This window comes from Temnothorax curvispinosus, unplaced genomic scaffold, assembly GCF_003070985.1.
Source record: "Temnothorax curvispinosus isolate PA1 unplaced genomic scaffold, ASM307098v1 QBEX01007309.1, whole genome shotgun sequence".
NCBI classification, from domain to species: Eukaryota; Metazoa; Arthropoda; class Insecta; order Hymenoptera; family Formicidae; genus Temnothorax; species Temnothorax curvispinosus.
In genome coordinates this window covers 144162-171684 of record NW_020217089.1, presented here as the reverse complement: position 1 = coordinate 171684, position 27523 = coordinate 144162, and the positions used below count along the sequence as shown (strand labels likewise).

General features: G+C 40.7%; 1 protein-coding gene across 3 annotated transcripts in view; it reads right to left on the bottom strand.

The window, feature by feature from the left end:
• Positions 1-27523, bottom strand: part of LOC112456931 (homeobox protein aristaless-like) — a 134982-nt gene that overhangs the window by 67077 nt on the left and 40382 nt on the right. The window contains exon 1 of one of the 3 annotated variants that reach the window (XM_025019746.1): positions 6540-6964. The exons of 1 other annotated variant lie outside the window; for it this stretch is intronic. Coding sequence is in view for 1 of the 2 variants with exons in the window: in XM_025019748.1 (XP_024875516.1) it covers positions 6360-6408 (49 nt within the window). In the remaining variant the exon portion in view is untranslated. Of the gene's footprint in view, positions 1-6359; positions 6479-6539; positions 6965-27523 lie in introns of those variants that run through there. One more of the 3 variants, XM_025019748.1, reaches the window with a different exon arrangement.

The window sequence follows — 27523 nt, the reverse complement described above, 5'->3', positions numbered from 1 at the left end:
AAAAAAAATTATTTATGCGCTAGAAAATGAGCCGAAGTTTTTGCTCCTCAGGGTTGCAAGTGCATCCCTCCGGTCGAATCGGCCATGACTGGCATCCGAAATGCATCGAGAGTTCACTGTCGTCGATTTAAAGCGACGCGGTGGCGGCGGCGGTCACCCAGGAGGATCGGTAGGATGCTTTTAGCCGGCGCGGAGACAAGTTATTTATTGTTGCTATCTCGGCGTCTCGCGAGAGGGACAGAGGCCCACCGGTTCGTGGTAGTGCAGGCACGGCCGAGCTCTCAATCCTTCTCTTATTAAAACCTGCCCTCCCTATCAGAACTTATACCAAGCACTACGGCAAGCGGTACAGTCATTCGTAGAAGTAGCGCAAGTTTTCGCACCGAGAACTCTCTCGACTTTCGAACGAGAAGGAGAAAATTCGATCGTTTCGTTTCACATATGAATTGCATTTTCTCGACGGAAAAGGATATATGATTCTTTTTTTTTTATTTTAAGTATATCTTCTTTCAATTCTTGCAATAACTATAAGAAAATGGCCTTTCTCATTAGTGTATACTGCACAATAAGGTAATCTTTCCTTTCGAACACGGTATTTCAGAGAAGATTGCTGAGATAATCAGATGAATATTATACCCATAAAACGCCGTTTCATTTTTTAATGATAAAAATGTTTAGTAAATTTGAACAAAACTCCCTAAAGGAAACACATGTATGAATGTCATTTTAAATATCATTTTTCATTCAACAAACATGTTTAAATCTTCCGTCAACTTCATTATTTTTCTATTAGCAGTTTTTATTAATAATTTGTTTATGTGGGAATCTTACATTTATATTTTCTGATTACCTAACAACAAAAGTCTTTTATTATAAGGCTTCAACATATATATATTGTGATGAGACAAGAAGATTAATATTAGAGGCTAAAGCGTGATGTGATGGCATTACGTCACACGTATTGTGTAATCATTTTCATTGTAATATGCTCGTTATGTCAGCAACACGTGTCCGGCGCGTTAATTATCTCAATTAAAAACCAATTTAGATGAGATTTGCTCGAAATTGCTGCGCACTGTTTCGATCGTGTTCTAAACAGCGGAACTCATCGCATTCTGATCTCATCGCATTGATAGAAATATGCGAGGACACGCAACGTATACTGAAATTCGAGATCAAATCGTATAATTGCTTTCTACTTATATTAGAAAGGCGGAAATTTTCATCCGTATTTGCCAAAATTGCGATTGTGTAATTTTTTTTATACAAACTGATAATTTTTTCAGATTACATCTAATGAGATTTTTACATAATATAAATTCTGGGAAAAATGGAAAATTTTATTAGGAATTATACAACCGGCTTTTGAAAGAGATTAATTAAATTGAATAATATTTATTATCATAAGAGACGTATAAAGCAAGTTATGAGTAGCGCAAGAAAATATGAACGTGCAAAAACACACATGTAAGAAACAAAGTAACGAAATAACAAATGGCTGGACGCGATTTGTACAAATAAGAGTGTGCGAGGACGTTTCGAGAATAATGTTCCCGGCGGTTTGTAACGAGAGACGAAATTCGGGTGGGTTAAATGCAAAGACTATACCGCGAAAGCCATTACGCTAATGGGACGATCGAGAGCGGAGAGAGAGAGAGAGAGCCGGTCTCTATCAGCGTGCGGGAAGGAACGAGTGGCACAAACGAGGACGAGGCGAGATGGCTCGCGCGAAGAGGGAAGAAGGAAGGCACGAGTCCGGCCCGGCGCGGAGGACGTGGCGGAGAACGCATTACTCATAATCTCACCGAAGGAAGGGCAAGGAGCTGATCTCGCGAAAAAAGCCGCAGCCCAATTATTCCTCTCGGTCTTCACCCGACGCCCGGTGGACCACTCTCCGCCGCACCAACTTTATCGGCGCCCTCTTATTTGCAATGTTAATCCTCGCGCGGAAGATCTAGCTCTCCACGAAATCGCATCGCGCGTTTGTGTTCCGAGACGAGCCTCTTTTAGTTCTCGAGAAGAAGAGAAAGAATCAGGAGTGGAAATTATATACCTTTACAATCTGCTTTAAATACATGCAGTGTAAAAGTAAAAATTATTCAAAAGTACTAATTAAGAGATTAATAAAACAAGTAATTTTATCAAGAATTTTCATCCGTGTGCATATGATTATCTCTATTTCTATTATATTATATATTATTGTTATGGATCCTGCTTGCGTATCAAAGCATTTTAAAGCTCAAAGCGTTTTAAAAGAATATAGCCATCAGTTAAACATCTGATGTGTCTCCTTATTATACATAGAACTAGGAAGGTCCTTCGAGAAGAACATCGATACACGACACTCACAGTCCGGAAAATTTACATCGCACGATCGGATTTTTCCTACGGCGGAAAAGAGAGCGTTCCCGTGTTTCGCTTTATCGTCCGGCCTGGACATCCGTCCTCCAAGTAATTGGCGCTCGCTATCATTAGCGCTTATTGAGTTGCAATTAAGATTGTCGTTCCCGCCTTCCTCCTCCTCCTTCCTTCCTCCCGCGCGCCTAGCGCGCGTCTCCACGTCGATCCTATTTGTCGTAGAGGAACACGACTCGTCCGCGCGCAATTACCGCGGTTACTATCGTTAGCCGGTGATTTGCAGCGCGACGAGAGTCATCAAGGCGAACGCAAGTTAACCGTGCAAGACGCGCGATTACTTTACCATCGCAACTAATACGCTGCTTTTCCTGCAACGCGTTAGAGGGACGACGGAGGGCTTGTAAAAGCGATAACGTATTATAGGAGCGAAGGAAGTAACGGAAGGGTTGAGGTTTATTAGCCGAATCTGGTTTAGTTCTCTACACTCTGCAGCTTTTATAGTTGTTCTGTTTGTGCATTGTTATAATTGCACTTTATCTTTTATCATCTACAGCTACTGTTATATGCGCACTTGCGACTTGGGCTTTGTTGTATAGAATCGACGAATGTATAATAGCACCAGAAAAATGATACTTCTGGCTTATATGACACATGCTTATATCATTATTTACATCGTTACTTATATGGTTCCGCAATTTTCTACTCTGTTGCCGACGGTAAAAGATGAGTTAGCTCGCAGATTGACTGCGCGCCGTCGGCAGCTTTGTTGCGATTCTTCGTGAGTAACTAAGCGATTTCACATGCGCGTGTTTGTTGAGATTTTTTCAATTAAATTCTGCATCGGGAGGAAATAATTGGTACCCTCTCAGTGGCGGATAAAATTGTTGATAAACCGTTAATTAAATTACTTTCAATTGCAGAAAACAATTAAAATGAGAAATACAGGTTGCAATGCGTTTTGAAATCAAGCGCCAATCCGCGAATGAAAAACAGTAGGTACTAAATAAATTGCGAAATATTAAAAGTTTGCGTGTAAATGTTATAAATAATTCGTCAAATAACGAGGGGTCCCTAATATATGTATACCTATTATCTATTATGTTCGCATGCCCGCCCACGCGTGCGCTATATTAAAAATACAAATATCAGATATCTCTCATTAGGCTCTACAGATTACATGGTCGTGAAGAAATGCAGTTAGAGAATTTAGAGAAATGTAGTTAGCGATCTAATCAGTCTTATTATGTTCGCGTAATTCTTTTAACAAATAATATGCATCTAAATTGCAAAGTAGCCCGAGATACGAATACGCGGCATTGCGGGGACGGGGAACGAAAGAATTACTTGTACAAAAGCAATTACGCCCGTATTGAATGCCCGTCCTAAATTCACTGTTGCGGAAGGTAATTTTGTGATTATTTCCTCTCGATTAAATCTTGTATTCGCGTGGCATGATCTCGTATAGCCGGTATAGCATATACCTAACCCGGCGCGATATACCGCCTCCTCATGCGTAATTAAGTTGCACCGATTACCATCTAAGGTTACGAATAATTGTTTAATTATCCGTACGTGATTAAACACCACGTACGCGCGATGTGTGCAGCATAATCGCAAATTGTTCCTCATTTCTCCCGCGAAATTAATTAAGTCGCGGCGAGCGCGTTCCGCGGCGCGGCGTTCGGCACAGTTCTCTAATTACTCCCTCGTAATGAAACGTCTTACGCCGAACATCTGACGTACGTGGGATGCACGTCGCGGAAAATTTATTTCTGACGGAGGTCGATTCCGGGAAGACGTAACTGTGCAGGCACGATTGAGCGCACTCGATTGAAGCTACTGAATTGCTCTATTCATTTTCGAATAAAAACGAAAAATTAAACGCAAAATTACAAATTTAGCAACTGTCCTTTAAGACTGAGAAATTGCTCAAGGTTTTCCGTTCTTCTGACGCTGGTGGAATGCAGTTAAATGATTAAATCAGAATCGGCGATGGCACAAGGTACAACTAATGCTGAGATTTCTTTACGCCTAGCCCACCCAGAAAGACCCTTTAAGTCATTTGTCATCATCAGTCACGTATTTGTACGTTTTCATAAGCCCTATGGGAGAGGCAGTAACTTTAAATCCTTCATATCAAACATATTTCTAATCAAGTACACGTTCATGGAAATTGAGTTTAATCGTACTTAATCGCTCGCGGTTTCGATTCAAACCGCCTCGCTCGATCGCGCTATTATAACGCTATTATTCTGACATTCTGCCGACTGTGTCAGCTGGGTCATTATGATTATTTATATGCAAATGAGTAGTCGAGGGAGAGAAAGAGTGAAAGAGTGAGAGAGGGAGAGAGAGAGAAAGAAAGAGAAGGAGGCTCTTCCTGGAGGCTACGACGGCAAGTCGTAATCGTTCAGTCCGACAGCGCCGCCGTCGTCGTCCGTCGTCGACGACGACGACGACGGGGACGTCTGCGAGCCGCGTGAGAGCGAGGGTTAAGCAAATAAAATCCAATTAAGGCGGGCGAGCCTGCCCTCAGGCCCGGAAGGAAAGTTCTGATTGTAATGGAGCCTGTCGGCGGGCTAGTGCTCCATTACGCGCGATACCTTGTTATAAACGCAGTCAAATTAAACCCGCTGCCGCCGCCGCGACATGACGGACGTTTATTGCGGGCAAGCAAATCCCGAATAATCGCGCGGCCGGATCGTAAATCAGCGGGACGTTGAATGCCGGGCTCTTCGTCGTCGCGTTGTTGCTTCGATCAGGCACAACAAAGTGGTGGTGCCCTCGCCCCCTTTGTTTCTCCTCGTTCGCGAGTCGAGAGGTCCGGGTCTCTCGGCTCGAGACGAAGCAAGGCGAGGCGAGGCCAGGCCAGGCCAGGCGTTTGTCGCGGGGAACGCCGGTGATTAATCGAGTTTTTATCGATGAAAACTTCCGACGCTCGGATCCCCGTACGTAACTATGTAATAACGTCAACGTCGCGCTCCTTCCACGCCGCGTCGCGCCGCGCCGCCCAGGCCTTGCGCCTTTATACATATAGAGACGTAATAGGGTATCTCTGGGGATCGGGTCGTTCATCAACGCTGACGCGTCACGCACGCACAAACGCGTAGCGATCGAATCGCTTACGCATCGTCAAAGTCGTTTAACCCTTTCAACATTGTTAGCATTAGTAATCGGCTACATGACGATAGGTCTATTCTGATCGCGATGACCGGCGCCCGGCGCGGCGGTCGAGGCCCCGCTATACACGCTCTGTTAATTCGCGAAAAACGAAGAAAGTGTACCGTATCGCGTGGAAGGATATTTATTTGCGCTGTTATATTTTTTCCTACGTTGCATTAAAAAGAGTTTTTCGACGTTTTCAAAAAGCCACTTTCCTTTCACGAGGTAAAAAGAAAAACGTTAGAGGTATTTAGGCAATGCCTAACGGTCGTTTATCTCCAGCGTAACTTTTCCTTAACGAATAATGACTCATAGGCAGGAGAAAGTTGGAAGTACGTAAAAGACGTATATATTTGTCCATCGGCTTTCAATTATGCAAAATGCAGATAATTACGTGTGAAAAGATATATAATTCCGTTGCAATCGGAAATGCTTACACGTATGTGAAATGTACGAAACGTTACGTTAAAAATTAAATCGAAGATCATGACTTGTGTGCGCCTTAGGATTGCAATTACTTATAATCATTTTTGCTCCAAAGTAGTTAGTTACTTAGTTAGCCAACTATGCATCGCTAGCGATGTGAATTATGACATTTACAAAGAAGATAAAAAAGCTTGTAGAAATTAGGAAGAATATATCGTACAAATCTTTGTAACAGTTTGATTACGAAAGAAATATTTTACACTCTGAGGAAGCAATCTTACTTACATGACCGTTTCTCATCGCGTGCAACACTCGTGCCAGTGGAAAAATCAATTTCAATATATCGATTAACAAGGCGAACAATACATGCATTTATGAGAAATACATTTCATATCAATGAACATGTCACTTACTCTTCTCGATCAAAAAGTTATAAAAGCGGAGCAAAGGGAAGAAAGTCATTTCAAAGCAATAGGTATATCAAACGCACGTTACATCCGATCACATTTTTCGTTAAAAAAAAATCACTCTGGCCAGCACTTAAATTATTCTCGCATCGTCTCATCAGGTACCCCGAACGTCGGGGAACTAACCTTGGTGCGTCGACAGGTTTACTTCGAGTGATGTCCCCTCGTTCTCCCTCAAAACTCCGCCTTTTGGCTCCGGGCTAGCTCCCGCGGGATTCCCCTGACACCTCTCTCGCACCTTATCTGCTCCTCACGTCCGTTTACCGAGGGATCACCCGCGTCGCCGATCGGTCCCCCTGTATACCTGCCTGCTCTTCGAGCGAAAACTCGCGCGGACGCGCGGTACCCCGTACACCCGTACGTGTACCAAAACGAAGGAGGGACGGGAGAGGGAGAAAGGATGAGACAGGGGAGCAGGGGGGAGAGAGGGAGAGAGATATGCCGGGGGAGAGAAATAAGAAGAGAAAAATCGCGGTCGCGTTCGTTCGTTCGCGCCGCGTCGCGCCGTCGTTTTCTCAGACACCGGGGAACGAGCGAGAGGCGTACGCCGCGGCTGCGCGAACCGGTGTGTGGGGCCGTTTCCACCGGCCGGGACGGAAGAGCCGCGAGAGAGGTGATTCCCTTCCCCACCGGGAGAACTTTCGAATGGTGCGCGCGGCTGTTTGCCGTCTTGGTGGAGACGGGGCCCGGTCGTCCGGCTTCTCTGGTCGAGCCGGGATCCGCCCTCGTGGGTCGATCCGCCTCGAACGCGGAACGCCCGCCAATGGAGGAGCCCGGTAAAACCGCCAATCCAAAACGGTTTCGCATTCGCTTTGCTTCTCTGCCGCGGAAGATGAGAAGAGAACCGACGAGGAGCAGAAAAGGGGAGAGAGAGAAGGCGAGAGCCGACGGAGAAGCAGAGAGATGCGATTCCACGAGTATCAATGCGCGATTGCGCGAGAGGGGGATGCAGGGCGAAGGGTGGAACACGTCGGTGCTTAAAATGGCAACTTGGGTGCCTCGACGGAACGAGGTAGTTCTCGCGATTTTATGAGCGATAGTGATCGCGCTGGTAACCATGTTAGACGCGACGATAAGAACTCTCGTGGACGTGGAGGTGAGGAGGGAGATTAGAGCAGACAGCGATGACACGGTATGGGACAAAGGAGATGATTTGCGAGCCTACGAATTGCCTAGCTGCATATTCGCGCGTTCTGCAGATAGAAAAACAGTTAAAAATTATAAGATATATACGTTTATGTAATCGCTTCATGAGCTGGCCAGTAATGTTTAAGTCATTTTACAAAACAGTCGGGTAACTATTTGCACTGTTAAATATTAAGGAATAAAATTTAAACCAGTACTTTGAGTTTAATAATGTTTTATTTTGTTATTTCTAATAACAGGTAAACTTGACCGTTTATTTAAACAATTTTGTACAAATAGTAGAAATATATGCCTTCACGGTCGGGTTGGATTTTTAGTGCTTAATATTTTTGCGTATACATCTTTTTCCAACTCAGCAAACTGCGAGTAATGTCTGTTTTGAAACACAGTCTCAAGTAAAAGCCAAAAATAGTACACAATTGATCATCAATTTAATAATCATCATGATGGTAAATAAGCATCTTTTTTAGAGAAACAAACTGTAAAGAATTTATTGAAAAATATCACCTTAGCCAGGATTCAACCTGGACTTCCCTACATTCTATAAGCGTCTTTACCAATTCGACCACTGAGGCATGTAATGATATTTGTATAGGCGATGTGTACAAATAATAATAGATAAACTTGACCACTTATAAAAATAACACAAATAATAGAAAAACATATGTCTCACGGTCGGATTGGATCTTTTGTGCTTAATATTATTTCTGCGTATATATCTAAACAACATGTAAGACGTCTTATATCCTGATTTTAGACATGGTGCTGTCTGGGCATCTTTTCCAGCTCAGCAAACTGGATCGACATTACTCATTGTCAGCGCGCAGTTTGAAAAAATCTATTATAATCGCAAAATATTATTGGACACAAATGATCCAGCCTGATCGCATATTTCTATTATTTTTGTATTTTTAACCCTTGGTTAATCCTGATCATCTCTTTTTTCGAAGACGTTTGTTACACGGGATCAATTTGATCCCAACTAATTTTCAAGCAACTGCTGTTCAAAAACTAACAAAACTTCATTGTGCCTTGTTCTTACCAATACCGTATTAACCGACCCACGAATTTTGGACCACAATGCGACACGAGTTGAAATTCACAAAACATCTTAAATAATGGCGACACTAACTTTAAAGAAAATAGACAATACAAGTTGAAATGCACAAAACATCTTAAATATCAATACTAACAATAACAGGGAATAAAATGCAAATTGACGTAGAATGCTGACTAACACTGAAGATGATCCAATGTTAGGATCGAAACCGTTTGTATTGTAAATTGTAAGGCGAAGAAATAGAGAAAAGAGAAAGCACGAAAATCTTCCATTGGCTCCATAGCTCCTTATTTAACATTTGGACAAAAACTAACGGTTTAAATGGATCGCAAAAAATTCTGTTAAGTTTAAACATTGTAGAACGTATTCTCATTACAAAAAATTAACTTTTTAAGTGACATCATGTTAAAAAAAATCCTTTTAAAAAATGTAAGTTTCGAGGGTTAATTACCTTGTATATCGAAAAAACTTCATTTATTTTGGACTAATTAGGGTCTAGTTATCAATCACATATAATTGTGTAGATAATAATGGTAGTACCAAAGAAAAAATAGTTTTAGATCCTCAAACCCTCGCCGGAAGCAGATCTGATCTCCTAATAATGTCATTTTATTCGTTCGATGGCTCATCATAAGAGCTGTCCAAGATGACAAGAACATCATTGTTATACTTTGTTGAAAAGTATCTGTATATTGTCAAAAAGATGTTTAGTATATCCTAAATATCAAAGAGTCGACATGATATGAGCACAGCAATATACCGAAAATATTCACATTTGTTTGTTACCGCCGCGCCGCGGCGTTACCACGAAGAGGTGCCTTGGACGCAAAAATACATTTTTAGGAAAAAATAAAGAAAACATTCTAGGAATCATGTTTAACTATAAAATAAAAAATCGTCACTTAATTGCAAGCGTGAAAATATCGTATAAGCATAGATAACAAAATGAATATACCTTATACATCAAAATATTGATGAAATCCTAACATTGACTGGCGGGTGTTTTTTTTTGGCCATTGGCATCTATGAATTTTCAATTCTTTCATGATGCCCTACAATTTAAAATATGTCTCATCTCTGGGCCCGGATAGCCTAAAACTCTTATAGAAATAGACGAATCTTTATTATTTTCACGCATAAAACAGTATTATTTTAACTCCATTATTTTAGTTAAATTAACAATATATTGAGTAGGAGCAGTGACGACTTATAACAATGGTAAAAAATTACTCAAATTGAGTATAATTTGACACTACGAATTTAACAGTGTATAACAGTTATAAAACGTATACACTGTTAAACAGGTATAGTACAGTATATAGTTATAAAATAATATGAGTTATCTACAACGTCATTTGTCGTACGACTTCTTTATATCAGTTATCAATATCAGTTATCAATAATATCTTAGCGATTTGTCTCAAATTAGATTCTTGTTTGAAGCGAGATTCATTACAAACTAAGGCAAAGAATCGCTTCGGAAACTATTCCAACTCTCGAAATAATTTGCTGTCGGCGCTGTCGCTTTTTTGTTTAGGAAGAATCACGATTTTTAATTTATTATAGAATATAGAATCTGTTTAAGAGATAACATGGTACAAATTGAATACTTCGTACGTAATGATATACAAATATATGCTCATTTCAATGAATGGAAATAGCATAAGCGGTTCATATAAATTTATACGATGTACCTTAAGGGCGTAAGAAAAAATGAAGTCGAAATAAGAAGCTGAAGGCGCATCAGGAGTCTAGACACATATCTCACGTTACACGTACACGTGAACACCCGCGCGTACCCGCGATTAGCAGACGATCCGAACGAGAAGTGAGGCAGTTTTATTCATCTCCATGATAGACATTTCATTAAACAGTCTTAATGATCTGTAAACGTTGCACTTTCTCCGGGTCGGCACCCGGTAATCCGTACGTATATCGCGTTGATAAGTAGCTCGATGCAAAAAGTATTCATCGCACGTACTGTCCGTTACATCATTCTCCCATCCGGAGCGGAAGAGCGCGGGGAGGGATGCAACGTCGAGTGATACGCTCTCTCTATAATACGCGCGCGCTCATCCCTAGTTCTCGGCAAGATTGAAATCGGGTAGATCGACAATGTGTTAAATTGGCGAGCGTTGGCTTAAGTACTGAAATTCCTCGGCGGTAACGAGAGGTATACGGGGCCCGACGGCGCGGCCGTACCGATTGATAAACGATACGGACGCGGGCCGCGCCGATTTTATTTTCATCGTGTGAGAGAAGGCAGGGAGAGATTATAAACGAGCCTGCCACGTTCGTGTGGATCCGTTAACGCGGTGCTTCGGCGAGGAAGCCGAAGGGGGGGAAGGAAGGAAGAGGAGCAACGGTGAGAAACTCGGGCCCCGTCGAAACTGCCGATCATCGACACGTCCCGCTCGCTCGCGGATGCTTCATTAGCCACGCCTCGGCCCCGGCGAACGCGTACTTGGTTAAACTGATTTATCGCAGAAAATCCAGTTAGCGGGAATTCGTTCTCGTGCCGTGCAGTGTACACGTAGCATCGCCGCGTAAGTTCTCCCAGGTGGAGGTGATCTTTTTTTCTCTCTCTCCTTTGCTTTTTATCCGCGATCCGGAGATTTCGGAATGAATTTCGCGCGTTCCTGTTCCTCTCGTCTCGACGAGAGGCGATCCCATCTCCAAGCAGATATTCCCGCACGGTGAGCGATAATTACGAAGTGATCCCGCTTTACATATATATATATATATCTCTCTCTCTCTTCACTCTACCGTTTGGTAGCCGGGGGTTTTAATTGGTAATCATTGTAGTTGCACGGTTTGAAATCGTATATGTACAGATCGTTCCTCTGCCGGGTGTTACAGCGTTAACAGTGCCCGTCGTTACGCCGCGCAGTACGTTAAACGCGCACGACCGATCGGCGATTAGAAGCGTACGAGCGCACGAGAGATATCGATGATGTGGCGAAATAAGTAGCTCCGAGAAGATCATCGACCGTCCGTGTCTCGATAATTACGACTACCCCATGCCGCGAGCTTATCTTCGGGGTCCCGACGTCCCCCTGGCCCCCTCGGCCCGCCGTGCCCGCGGGGGCCCCGTCGCTTATCCTCTCGGGGCCCTCTGTATCTGATCTCGATGATCGATTGCCGCTACCGACTCTCGAAATTACATACGCTTAAACCGCGGCTACAAATAATTATTCCCGCGCTACTTTCGATCCCGCCCGCGCGCGATTTTCTAACCGCCGCGCCGCGCCGCCGCGTTCCGGGGACTACCACACACTCGAGCGCGGCCCTATCTCTCAATCGCTCGTTGTAAATAATAAATTATCGGTGCCGTACGCCGCGCGGTAAACATGTAAATTAAGGCGGGTGACGCATGCCGGCACCGTAATTTCACCGATCGCTTTTCATCCGCTTTCTCCACACGCTCCGGATTTACGTAATTTCTTCATCCCGCGCGCGAGGTGCTTCTTAATTTCGTGCTTTGATCAGGAAATTATTGTATTTAACGAGGCAGGCATCGAGCCTGCGTTTAAATTAATATTACGTTAGATCGGTTAGATCGAGAAAGGAAAAAGATTGTTCATTTTAATATTTTGTTGTATGAATTATTAGTTCCTGGTGCAGAATTATTTGCGTAAAGATTATTTACACGCTAATTACTTATTACGTATCAAACGTAAATAAGGAAACGAAAAAATGATTAAACTGTTAATGCTTATTTAAACTCGTATGCTTATTTGATGTTTAAAGAATTTTAAAATCTAGGCTCTTCAATTTGATTATCTATACGTTTTCTATTATTATATCTAGCAAAGCAAATAGACCACAAAATATTTTTCTTAAAATTAAAAACTCATCAATTTTCGTTCTTGATTATCTTATATAACGAGAGTTATTGAGAACGCTGTCGGGGTGATAGAGAACGAATATTACATTACAGGAAATTAGATCAGCGTCTCTCGATACACGACGTAATTAACTGATACTTGTTTCAAAAATACTGCACATTAACCAAATTACACGCGGCAAAAGACCATGATAAGACACAGATGCGTGTCGTTACGGAGATAAAAGCGGTCATCGCGCGCCTGATGATGTTACAGTGCGTCGAACCTTACCATAATTGCGAACCGAGGAAAACTTGGTCGCTTAACGTCGGAACGCTGTTCACCGCCATATCTTATCCCTCTTTCCTCATTCCAGTTTTTTACCCGACAGGAGAGAGATACGATTATTTCATAGATTAAACGGTGGCAGTTACCTGCCCGTTCGATCCTTAGAATTCTGCGTTACTTCGAGGTCCAAGGGATCTCACGGATATTGATGCCGTCGGCGATCGGTCGAGAGATCACGAGACCAGTAACCGGCGGTCACGGACGCGTCGCCCGTCCATTGTGATCTCGTTTATCACGGTGTTGTCTCGCCGCCGAGAAATCCTCTCTTCTCGATCCCTTCTCTCGGTGCACAACAATCGCTAAGGGAAACGATTGCGTCACGATGATGTCATTAGCCGTGGCTACGCCCCCTACGGCGCTACCCCATTACGCCGAATCATCGGATGAGATCGAAGAGGGACCGCGGATTCGATTGGGGAGAGGAGACAGTTGGGCCTGGTAACGTCGTCGATCGGGAATCGATCGGGAATCGATCGCGCGCTCACTGCTCTCAAGGTGTAAAAGTCAATTCAGAGACCTCCATATTAGTATGCGGCTCGCCGACACCCGCTGACCTTTATGAGTGCTTAATTAAATGAGGTTTTTTATGCGCGAACGCCGTGCTCGGTACCTGACTCCGTACGAAAACGCCTTGCTCTCTTTCAATTCGTTATTATAATACCGCTGCTGGGTAAGATCATAATTTAGCGAAATACACGAGCAGGCGAGGATTTATCGACCCCGAGAGTCGCTCGTGTTCGGTTAACGAGGCTAGAGCTTGTAACTATTTGTTTCTTAGAAAATTATGATTTTTTTTACAAACGGTACCAGTAAATGATACCGCATAAATAAAATCGCGTGGTTGTATAAGATATGCAGCGCGGAACGATTAAATATAGTTCCGTTCAGGATCCTACAGTTTTAAAACTACCACTGATAGAGCGTGTGCATTACAAGGGTGTGTAGATGAAATGTTTATTGAAGAACAAGAGCTGAGATGCAGTTCCGATGAAATCTTCGATCTCCTTGCGATCGCTTCTTCCGTTCGTTATCTTATTATGCATTGATAACGTTCTGTTTTTGTTATCGCAGATTGGTCCTGTCTTTACACTTCATTACATGTCGACCCGCTCTGTATACCTACTCACTCTCAAGAACGTCTTTGATGTCGCGAGAGGATCCATCGCGATCGTTCCCCGGACTCGTTACGCGCCATCGGGAACATTATTCTCCTTTCTCAATCATCGATCCCCAATCCCTTTTTTCCCTCGGCCACTGGTAATTCTCGGGGGTCCGGCGACTGGCTGAGGCCGGCGAAGATATAGATATCGGCCGGGTATCCGCTACCAGACGACGGAGGCATTGTGCCGCGGAGGCGATGAAAAAGGGAGAAGAGAAATCGGGCAAGGCAAAAGGAGCCCCGGGAATGACGTGGAAAGTGGCGGAAGAAAGGGGATCATCGATCGGCTCGGACGATCGATAAGCGATCCGGCTAACACTCATTAAGCCGGCCATTGTGCGGTGGCAACATCCGTTTGATTGGTTAATCTTCGCGGCCGACGTCTCGACCCGAAGCCGACAAGACGATGCCTCAATGATTTCCGGATTCTTGCTGTATTTTCTTCTGCATCTTCATTCAGAAAAGATATTAAAACACTGACTGAAAAATCTTACCAAACTTAAAAAAGAAGAAAGAAAAATAACGCGAGCTTGACGACAATATAATTATTATCGAAATTTGTTTATATTTTTGGAGAATTGATGAAATTGCGGAAAAGGGGAAGGGGCAGATATGATTTAAATTTATCAAAAAATGATTAATTTTATATTTTACGTAAGAAATATTGATAATGATGTTGCAAGTATATCAATATGTGTGACAGACAGCACATAGATTAATTATCATTGCTTGGTGCTACACAGAAAAAAATTATGTATATCAACAGCATTAGTCCAATTGGAAATAATCTTGTTCTTATTTTATTAAATTATTAAAACAAAAGCATGACGTATTGAATTATCAAGATCATTTTTAACTAGACTAATGCTGTTGATACGTCATTTTTTTTTCTCCGTGTAGGAAATGTGTAATTTTCAAATTCTATGTTAACACTCGTTTCATAGCAATAACTGTAAATGATATTACTGTTAACTATCCCCTGCGTTTCTTTTATAGGGCTTATCTGCTCACTTTAAAGTCATTTCTCTTCATCGCGTTCTCTCATTCGATGATTTAATGTTTCCGTAAATTAGACAAGCCCGCGTTTCCGCTTCGCCTAAGTGCATATCCTGGATTTCTTTCTCGCCGGTTGCACCGCCTAGATTGAAAGGAAGGAGGTTTTAACCTGCGTCTTCCGGTCGACTAGGTAGCGGTCTCGCATGAAAAAGAAAGATATAACCGTACGCTTCCACATCATACTTAGTATCTGCTAGTTGCGTTGGAAAACGTACGTTGTATGGGAAGATGAGAGATCCCAATGAAATTTTTTCATCGAGCATGATAAGGAATAACAATAAGAAGTAGCTATTCTCGGCATTGCAAAGATGTGTCATAAGAATAAAAATTAAATTGGAAGATTGATTGACACATATAAAGCAAGTTTCTCCTGAATTTTAAGAAACATTTAAAAAATTAAATTAATATGTAATAAATAACGTGTATCGAAAAATTGATAGCTCGCAATATTTTAAATTTTTCTAGGTAACTAAATAACTAAATTACTCAATTAAAACATAGAAAATTGGAAGAACAGCTCTCTATCGGTCTTGTTAATTATTACTGCTGTCTATTATCACTTATCATTATTTACTACTCTCGTTTTACGTATACAGTTTTTCTTATTTTGACTAAGAATTTTTTTTATAAAGAGGACACACAATCTTTATCAAGCCGCCGTAAATTTATAGAATTAATAAAGAGCGTAAAGATTAGCTGTAACAATATCTGTAACACATAATGGGTTAAGTGTTACAGTCGCCACATGTTACCTCGACGCAAACGGGTTATTAATTTTTTGCACGACAAACGATCCGAAAATGATTCTCCCTTTAATGCAAAGCAAATGTGATCCCGTGCATTTTGATTTATTTTTCGTATTTCTCATTGTGTGTTCTTAAGCGTTTGTTCCGTTCGTTTTTGCGGCTCGATCGCTACGCCAGATTCGTTTTTCTTCGCGGTCTCGCGGCGCGAAACCTGCGGTCGAGTTTCGGGGAAGAAGTCGAAGCCGGGGAATTGGCGCGAGAGAGCTTGCATGATCGAGCACCGAGGATCTCGTTAACGAGTCGAGGGAAGTAGTCTGCGGTTTTTCCCAAAGAAACTGGCCACGCTCGCTCCCTGTTTGTTTAACAGGAAGAAGTCCGACAACCCGACCGGCCGCGCAGCTGCTTCCTGCCGATCTTTCCGTTTTTATCGATTTCCATTTGTGCCGCGGCAAAATTGGCGATCGCGAAACGATGAAAACACGCGGGCAAAAGGATGCACGCGACAAATCGAGAAAGATACAAAGCTAGAAAAAACATAACACACTTTATAATTCATTTTGTGATTATTGTACTCGTATATATATAGTCATATTTCATGTGTCAAAGTGAGTTCATCACGCGCAATGAGTTCTGTGCTTTATGTTGTAAATTCAAAAAATGTAGAATGCTGTAAATATTTTCGTTAAGAAATCTCATCCACGTTAACGAGTACTTTACTATAAAAATAGCCTGGTTTATCTTGAAAAAAAAAACCTCGATTGCGACTGCTTTTTCTTTCGCTATTCTCAGATTTCACTATGTTACGTATTCATTGTTCCGCATCTTCTATCTTGCGATAGAAGCGCAGATAGTAACATTGTCCTCTCGACCTCCTCAGCAACATCTTTTCGATGCGATAAATATCGCGGTTTTACATAACGCGTATACGTTTACGGATCGAGGATGGATCGAGGGTAGCTTCATATCCATTGAGACCGAAGCTGCCTCTTTTGTTCAAGATGCTAATTTGCACTGCAATTTTATGGTTCTGCTGAAAGCGCGAGTACAACTTTCGCTCGAGTGTTGCCCGTAATGGCGATACACGGCGGTTAATGGTGGCGAGAGGGGCGGGCGGTCGTGCCCGGCGGTCGATTGTCAAATTATCGATAATATCCCTAAACCAACAAGATCATGCGCCAGTGCCCCGGCATCGCGCGAGAGCGATTCGGATCGCCGAGCGAAACCGCAAGCGCAGATTATTATCCCGGCTCCGATGGCCGCGACCCGCAGCAAACGAAACACGACGATCGACACTCTCCTCGCGTTCTCGCGTACTCGTGCGCGCCCACCCGGACATTCATCGGGCTGCGGCCCGCACACCTGCATATATGCCGCCAGATCGCAGGGTCGGTTGAAGAGTCAAACTTCAGCCCGAGTTAACTCGCGTCGCGCAAAATTAGCGCCAAGCGTTTCTCTGACGGCGCAAATCTAATTGAAATAATTACGTAATAATTGTATTGAATTGGATACAAACATAAAATAATCTATGGATTTGCAATGAACATGAATACTCTATCTATCATCGTAAAAAAAAATAGCAATGTGCCGAAAATGTTGCTAAACGTTTCACTTGCAGATCGGAAAGCGTGGGCAAAATAGAGACAGAGATATAGAGAGTAATATGAAATAATATAGCGAATATGTATCCGAATATATTTGAAGCTAACCCGACCCTGCCGTCGCGTATCAGCATATAGATACACACACGCACACGCGCAACATGCGGCACGCACGATACACGTATGGACGATCAAAAGTCACGACGTGGCGTTTAGCAAACCGATAGAACAGTCCGTTTGTGGTTAAAGCGTTTCTAGAGGCGCGAGATGCGATTCCGCTCGATCGACGATGATCACCGGGCCCGCGCTGACGACGCCGACGCCGGGCCCCGGCTCGATAACGTTACCGAGTCTCCGCGAATGGAAATGCAAATTGATGGGCGTAGCTCCGGTGCCAGAGGTAATAGGGATCGTAAGCGTACATGATAGACCCGCAACCGGGATATTTCTCTCGTACGTAACGTAGCTGAAGACGATATCGGCACGTATCGTACATAATGCGCTGGATGGAGAACGCGCGGAACAGTTGTTGGTCGTAATACATTGATTTGCATCTTCCTTCGGCGATGCGTCCAACTTTGTAAATGGAGATATCATTATTCATATACAAATGCGAATGCAACGTGGCGATAAGTGTAATTTGCAGGTGGTTAAAGTTAAGCTTGAACGAAAGAGAAGATCTTTGTTGTTCGGTGTGATGTTAATAGATGGGTCCGCGCGATGATGTTGAGAGTCAGATAATATTATAGTCAATATGTAAGTCTAAATTGGTAGCTAATCTCATGAAACTTTGTGCAGACGAAATATATATGTAAAATATCTCTAGAGAAGGATAAGTAAAGAAGAATGATAAGTCTTTTGAATCTGACAGCGTTAATATCGATAGCAGTTGAACTATAAACGAGTATAAATTAGCTTTGGAAGCAGAAATCATTCTCTGATTAATTTTTGATTAAATTCACTTTTACGAGAGTTTTAATTTAAGCTTTAATCGTGTAGTAATTAAACGGCCCGCAGAATCTCTCGCAACACACTTGTTATTATATACGTCCAATAAGTTTGCCAAACCTCGCGAGTCGCTGCGGTATCTAATTGAAGATTTTAAATAAGTATCCCCTGATTAACGGCGCAAAGATATAATAGGTACTGATTCATTATTGCCGGATCTCTCGACGGGACGGAAGACTCAATTAAATGTCAAACAAATGTAGAACGCGATATCATCTGAATCGCGACTTCCATTTCGGTTTGTGCCCCGTGTCTCGAATGAATTATACGGCCCTCGCATACAATATCTCCTCTCGATTCTCTTGGTCGATTCTGATTGCCCGATCGCTCGTACCAAGTTCTCTCTTTCTCCCGCTCTTCCTCCCTCCGCCCTCGCTGTCCCTATCGCGCGGCTATCAACTTGCAAACCAAATTAATTCCGGGCGTTCAATTCCGCGAATCAACGTAACTCGTAACTCGTAACACGTGACTGACTGGCACGCGTAGTCGATCGATGACTTTACCGGATGAGAGCGGTTAACGGGCATTTCCGCGTGTTTCATGTAGCTCTCTGCAGTATTGTTTACGTAACGAATTAACGTAACGAGCGACACACACATGGCATTTTGAACAAATTACCAGTCAATTCTGCGAGTACTAATGTTATAAGTCCCTATGCACAGAAAAAAATGCAGGCTTTAAAAGTTTAAATGGTATAAATTGGTAAACATCTATGATATATGATCACTGATCAGTTATAAATTTTTTAATGCTTTCCGGAACTAAAGCAACAAATCATATGTTATAGAAATAATTAAAATTTCACCATTACAATTTCTTTTTGTTTTCTAGTATTTATTTTCTGAAAAATAATATTTTCCCATGTTCAGTTTTTTCTTGTAGAAAATACAGGTTAACGAGCGACAGATTAAAATTATCCAAACATGTTTGTTTTTTGTCTTCAATTATATATGATTAATTATGGTCAATAAAACAGATATGATGAAATAACATATACCATATAGATTATAGAATAATAGGATAATTTAATACGTTAGATAAATTTTGTTTTAATTGTATAAGATTTACGAATTTCTTTCTACTAATATCTAATTTTCCATGAAACGATGAAAGCAATTTTCTTAATGATTCGGAAACAACTTGCTTTCTATGAAAGCCATATATATTTGCGCGTATCTTAATCGATTCTTCTATCGTGCACGATTTTCAAATATCTCGCGCGCGCAGAGGCCACCCACGCGAGTTCTCTATCTTCTTTGATGTCCCTTAATAACAGGACTGGCAGAAAGGCGCGGAAACCAGAGCGGGAATTTCTGAAAGAAACCGGGATTTGTGGTCTTTATTGCTCTTGGGAAGCGGTTGCGGTCGGCGCAGGCGACAGGAAGCGACGCCGAATCCGCTTTGCGGTTCTCCTGCTTCTGACAAATTGAACGAGTGCCCACGTAAACGACCCACCGTTCGAATGCAAGCAGTCTGTCAAATTTGTAACAGCTCTATGCGAGAGAGATAATAAGATAGAATTTCCCGTTTTAAGGTAACGTTATGATGAAGATATCGTATCATTGGTGCTATTTGTTTCCCAGGCATAAATCGAAGAATATTGGGCAAAAATTAATTAACGCTGTAAGTACCAGTTTTACGAGAATACAAATTTAAAATATAAAATTTTATATTATCGATTTAATTTTGTAAATCTTTTCTATTATTGCTTCCTCATAGAGGAAGCTTTGTTTTCGTGAAAAAAATTTTTTTTAAGTATTTTTGGCAAAGTGTTTAGAATGTTCTAAAACGTCGAAAAATCACTTTTGTACAAAATGTCCGTGTGTATGTATGTATGTATATGTGTACGTATGTATGCTTTTGTTGTCCGTATATGCTCTAACTTCCGTAATTTTTAAGATATCGGGATGTTTTTTTTTTAATCGATAGAGTATTATTTAAGGAAGGTTGGCATTGAATTTGGCGATGATCGGTAAAGGGGTTCTTTTTTAAAAAATTTTTGAATTTTTTTAGAAATGTCCGTGGTTGCTCTAACTTCCGCAAATTTGGAGATATCAATTTATTTCTAATTTTATTATATTTTTCAGTCTTTTCTACCCTTATTTTATATATAATTTTTTAAGATTTGGTTGATTAGATCCAGCTTTATACGCGATCAAAGGTACATAATTTTGCTCGCGTATAAAGCTGAGTCTAATCAACCGAATTTAACCCGTTGAGGTCACACGTCCTAAAAGTAACGTAGAGGTCACATGGGGTCCGATGGACTCCAAACTTTTTTTTTTCTTAAAAGTATACTATTTTGAGAGTAAAACGCAAGAAGTTTTTTTGCTCTGTCTCAAAAAATTTCGATAAATATTGACTCCACAACAGTTGCCATTGGCGTTCTTTTTGATGTATCGATTCAAACCTCGAACTTGAATTTAGTTTATAACTTCCTCTTTATAATCCAATAATTCTTTACATTTTTTTATGTTGAAAAAACGCGAGAAAAAAATTTTTTTTCGAGAAATTTGACTCTTCACAGAAATATTCATCAAAATTTTTTGAGATAGAGCAAAAAAACTTTGTGCGTTTTACTCTCAAAATAGTATACTTTTAAGGAAAAAAAAAGCCTGGGGTCAACTGAACCCCATGTGACCTCAACGGGTTAAAAGAATTATATATGAAATAGGGGTAGAAAAGACTGAAGTAAAAATTGTTTTTTGAGTTTTCGATGCCAATGTGTTGCTTATGTTCGAAAACATCGAAAAATCGTAGAGTATCATTAAAGGTAGGTTGAATTATCTTATTTTTGTTTATGGTATAACTTCCGTAATTTTTCAGATATTGGGATGTTTTTTTTCTTAATCAATAGAGTATCATTCAAGGAAGGTTGGTATTGAATTTGGCGATGATCGGTAAAGGGGTTCTTTTTTAAAAAAATTTTGAATTTTTTTAAAAATGTCCGTGGTTGCTCTAACTTCTGCAAATTTCGAGATATCGATCTATTTTTAATTTTATTATATTTTTTAGTCTTTTCTACCCCTATTTCATATATAATTTTTTAAGATTTGGTTGATTAAACCCAGCTTTATACGCGATTAAAGGTCCATAATTTTGCTCGCGTATAAAGCTAAGTCTAATCAACCGAATTTAAAAGAATTATATATGAAGTAGGGGTAGAAAAAAGACCAAAGTAAAAATTGTTTTTTGAGTTTTCGATGCTAATGTTTTGCCAATCAGAGCCAATCAAAGGGCCGTATTAGCATCTTAAGACATCACTTCCTCTATGAGGAAGCCAAATGCATCTAATTTGCACCATTTTTATTAACAAACCAGATTTTAATTTCTATTTGTTTATTTGATTTTAAATCAAAAGGAAAAAAATGCCCCAAGAATTTGCTATTTTAATTATGAAAGCATTAATTATTATTAGCCGATATCACATTACAATATAAAGATACACAAAGATATATACAAGCATTATGTTTATTAATTTGTTTTCATTACGATTTCTACAAGTTATTGTGCATTACACATAAAATATGAAGTTAGAGGATAGATATAAATTACAGTTTAACGGTTTCATAATATTCGATTAAATAAACATGTGAAGGTCTATAACAAAGTTGACATTGACTTTGACTAAAATCGGAAAAGTCTGCAACTTTACTCGTCTTAAACTTTAAATCTTTCTATTAAACTCGACCGATTCCCTGACGCGGTCCTAATAAAAATTCATATTAAAGTTCTGAATGCGTACTATATGCAATGGTTGCGACTGAGATGTTTGAAAACATCGTAACATAACATTAATAACAGACTGATGTATATAATTCTTGCAGATGATGTTATTCGATACGTGAAAATACGTGTACTTCATACGAGAACCCATATAACATATTACATTAACGTGAAATCTTTGCTTTGTTTATACATTTTTTTATTGGCTTTATGGATTTGAAAAAATCTTGCACAGAATTAAAGTATGTGCTCTACTCTGTGGGCGACTACCGATTTTGTAACAAACTAAGTAAATAAAATAATTTAAAAAATCCACTTTAACAATATTTGCTTCGTATAAAAATTCTACAACTTGATGTTACAAAAATGAGGGTGCAGGTCCATTCAATAGACATCAAGGAATATCATACCGTTTGTAGATGCCTCTCGTTAGACAATAAGGGCAGATATAGGCCGGTAATATAGAAAATAATAGAAAACGAATTAGAACGGAATTAAAAATGTCCGACATTATCGACATCGAGGAAGTTCGGCCTTCACTATAGAATCCCCTTAATACCCTGAGATGAGGGGCGGCAGTGTGGTCTAGTGGTTGAGCGCCAGACTCGTAATCTGAGGAACCAGGTTCGAGTCTACTAGAGCCGTGGAATGTTTTTCCGAAAGCTGCGCTCTTCCGTGCAAGATTCAGGCCCTAGTGCGGAGCAAACTGGGCTCCGTCTTTCGGAAAGAGACGTTAAGCCGTTGGTCTAAGGATTAAAGTGAGAGGAGAAGGATAGCGTGGTGGTGTGGAGATGAGTAGTACATGCTGTTAATTCTTATTCTTAACAGATTAGTTAAACTTTCATCTCTAGGATTTCTAAGAAGTAGTCCAATCACTATGGGATATCGACTTCAACTTTTACAATTTAAAGTCGTTATATTGTCTCTCTAAAAGAAGATAAAAAATATGGAGAAAATAATCCTTTCTTTTTTAGCATATGCTAAAATGCATTATAATAGTATATATATTTATAATTATAGCGAGATTATAGCTGCGGAGATTATGCTTCGAAGCATTCCTCTTCTCTTTTCTTTTTTTTAATTATTTGTAATAACTATAAATTAATTAAATTGGTTTAAGCGTGATCTCGTTTAATTCGTAAGCCTTATCTGCATGTGTTATATACTTCTATTTTTACAGCACTTTAAGTGCGCTTTTTATTTCTATTTTTACGACGTTAGTCAGAAATATGAGCTGTCTTTAATATAGGGATAACTGCAAAGTTTTACTGGAAAAAATCGTTTTGCACTTACATAGCTATGTATTATATAAAGCATTATTAGTGAAGCGCAAAATCCTATTTTTATAAAGCTGAAATTTTCAGGAATAATGATTCTTTTCAGCTTTATCTCAATAAAACATGCCACAAATAAAACTACGAAAAACACTCAAACTCATTAGCAAAGGCGCTGAAATAATTTGTATACAAATAATAGTTTCTAGAAAAATCCAAGATATTTTCGTAAAAAGATAAACTGCTACACAGAAACAGGGAAATCAAGCTAAAGAATTCAAGTTAAATTGGCAATCTTTGATACGGAGCGCATAATTTTGCAGAAAATCGATTCTCTTTCGTTCACCGATTTCTCGCAGTATTTACCAATCGCGCATTTACAAATTAGAGAATTTATGTGATGTGGGATGGAATAAGAAATAAACATGGGTTTTCAGACGTCGTTGCAGCCGTAGGGAAAGACGCGGAGGAAAATTATACCGAAATGGCCTATGGGTGGGCTCTCGATTGTCGTAATAAAGATCTCGGAAATAATAACCGTTCGTTTCCCTCCAGACCGTTTCTTTCCTAGTTTCCAAGGAAACTACCGAGCGGAAGTTCCGACCTACCAATCGCGTATACCTCAAGAATATTGTACTTATGTTGCAAAAGGGTAGCAGTGTGGTCTTGTGGTAAAGCGCCAGACTCGTAACCCCGAGGAACCGGGTTTGAGTCCACCTGATCAAAAGAATTTTTATATTCCAAACTGCCACCCTCGCACGAGTGGAGCTCGTGCGGTGAAACTGGGCTATATCTTTCGGAGGAGACATTAAATTTGAAATTGGTCGTCAAGCTTGGGGAGCTTGGGAGTTTTGATTTTACTTTGTCGCTTTCTCGGCACGTTGAAGCATGGAATGGGGTGAACTGACCAGTGAATGAACAAATAAGCGGCGTTTCCTATTCATTAGAGACGTAAAATAAAATTATTATTCGTATCACTTTCAGCATCGATGTAGTTGATTCAATATATCATAAATATTGATTATTAAAAAAAATATTATAGGTGCTTTCAGAATAAAACATTTAGAAAATAAATGGAAAAGTGACAAAAGGACCGATATACCAGTGAATAAACAGAATTGCCAGTAAATAAACGGCTGCTTACCAGTGAATGAACATGTATTCCATGTATTGTAGTCTCACTATCCTATTTAAAGAAGGAAAAATTCTATATAGAGGCATATAGGCATATAATGATCTTTAGCTCACGCAAGGCAATATACGCGGGGTTTCATTTACAAGGACAGACACGTGTGGGTATAGTTTTTCCCACTGTTTCGTCAAGCAGCGGCTAATGCCGCAGCACACAAGATAAAATTTTTTTTTTAGATTTTGATTTATTTCTATACTTTTGATGCGTTATTAATTTTAAATTTTACTCTTCCCGTAAGCGTCCATAAATTTTAAATCTTATAATAATAATTGAATGATATTATACATAAAAAAAAAGTTTACGAACAGAATTACAAAAAAGATTACGTAGCTAGATCGGTAATATAAGATTTTTATCTTTTAAACTTAAATTCTCCCAAAACTGTTATTTATGGTATTATGTTTAATTTACTTTTACACAAACAATCTTTATTCGATGCCTGAGAAATAAATACGAAAAATTATATTCTTAATTAATAAAAAATTGAATTACTTAATGTCGCTTCTTGTTCATTTATTTTTTGTGATGCGGTTCCTAAATATTATATTCTTAAATGTCGCGAAATCCCGCGATTATACTTAATAGCCCGAGAGAATTGAGTTCCCAGCTAGCTCGTCTTAGCGAAAGCTAATAAAACATAATAACGCAAAAAGCCGCGATCGCGATATGACTTTCAAGTAGCGCTCCAAAAAGGCTGCGACCGACCGGGGATCCTGAACAAACACACGGCGACCGATACTCCGTCGGATCCCTTATGCTCCTTATAGGCACGTCGCATAGATGCATTCTTAGCGCATCCTACAAAGTGCGCGTGCACGCCTGTGAGTGTGTGTTAGTGGGCGTTTATCTCGCAGCGGAGACGAACCGATGATGACGATGCGAATTCGGTCCGCCGTCAGTCCGACTTTCCTCTCCTACCAATTTCACGGCAGGTTAACCGCCACCACGGTAGGACAATGTTTTATCCACCTCGTATAATACGCATTACGCACGATGCGTGTCGCATCGCTGGCTCGGGCCTGGCGCGCGGTTACGCTTATTTGTATTTTTAATAAGTTCATTTCGTGCCCGCTGCCGATACGCGCGGCCTTTCTTCCTGCAAGTAACGCAACTTTCGATTCGAGCCTCCTCCCCTCCCCCCTTAAGAAACGAAAAGGAGAATCATTTGTATTCTCGTTTGTTAACGATCTTATTAGTCCTCGGAGTTCGACAAGTCGTGTCGACCTCGATTTCGATTCCCTCGGCTCGAACTGCACTGCGAACCAGCCAGCGTCCCTTTTATCACCTTTGGTTGTTTTGTAATAATAATGTAAATTTGGCGAAACGTAATTCACATCGTATCGAATAGCCTTTACACGAAGTAGGTACGACTCAACCCAAACAACGTTACGGTTAATTAATTAAATTATCTCAATGCTGCGATTCCTGTAGCATTTCTAATATATAAACGCGTTTCTCATTCCAGACATTCCCGGAGTAAAATCAAATTCGCCAGTTACTGTTGAACGACCGCGATAATCTCGCGAATTCCGACGATCGACCTTATCTTCCGCTGATCTCCAAAAAACGTGAAAATTCTTTGATCCCCTCGCATCAAGAATTAACTTGCGTTTGTTGCATTTTACGCTTTAAAGCCGAATTTACGCGGTTTATTTTCCAGAAAATATTCCAAATAATTAATTTCACTGTCCTCCACGTGGGAATTGCAGTATCAGTTTATACAACAAGTTAATACAAAGTTTTCATACGCAGTTTCAACATTTGGATGTTTAATCTAAACGAACACTTTCGTGGGTTCTTTGTATTTCTTCCGAGTGTCGTGCGATTTGTTCGGGAATTCACGCGTGTGCATTCGCTTTAAGAGACTTCGCTCGAACGACGCCTGCATTATGCGTATCTCGCGGCCCGATAACGTTAATTACATGTATTTAACGATGTGATAATTACGCGAAGCCGGGTGCGCGCACTCGTGGACGTTTGATCGCGAGCCGGAGACCCCCGACATTTTTTTCCATACTTATCGTAACGCATAAGGCTTGTCGGCTCGCTATTACGAGATTATCATGCGCGTAAAAGTTAATGCCTTGTTCGCGGCCAAGAATGCGAGCGCAATTCTTCCTCGTATTCTTTTGTTTAAAGCAACATTGTAATTACGTCGTTACATTCGATTACTTAACTATTATAACGGACCTTTGCCGTTTCTATATATACGTATTCTATAATTGCTGTCAATTTGTTTAAGTATGATCCCGTTTAATTTGCAAGCCTTATCTGCACGTGTCGTATATTTCTATTTTTACGACACGTTAGTCAGAAATATGAGGCTAAACTAAAAGTACAATGTTAGATATTGAGACACATGGTCGCTAATGAGGAATTTAAAAAGTTTACCGCATATAGTTGTCATTATGAACACCGGCTGGTTGACTCACCGCATTTTATTACAAAAGTACCTCATTAGAAGTAGTATATTAAAGCGTACCTCCGAGACCCAAGGCTGTCCAATGAAAAACGGGGCCTTTCTTCAGTCTCCTTCGCTTTACGCTAAAACAACGAATACGCAACAGGTATTCTTATTCGTAAAAAAAAACGTCTTTATATACCTAATGTTATTAAAAATAGAAAAATACAATTTCTCGTCGAACGCGAGCGAACGCTCACGGGGGTCAGTGGGGCTATGATCAGACGAAGGTCGCACCCGGTAGACGCGGGAATCCCACCAGCAATTCTTGACTCGAGACTATCGTTCTCTCGGCATCGTTCTCCGAGCGGTCCGCTCGCCGATCGACGATTCTTTTGCCGAATCATTTTCGACGCCTAATTCCCCAATTTGAATTTACGCGAGCATGCGCACGAAATCACCCTTTGGCTCTCTCCCGGCACACATCCCAGCAATCAAGCGGAAATGGTCCGCTCGATCGTCCGATCTCTCCGCGATCTTCCTTCCTTCCTCTTCTTGTTGCGATATCT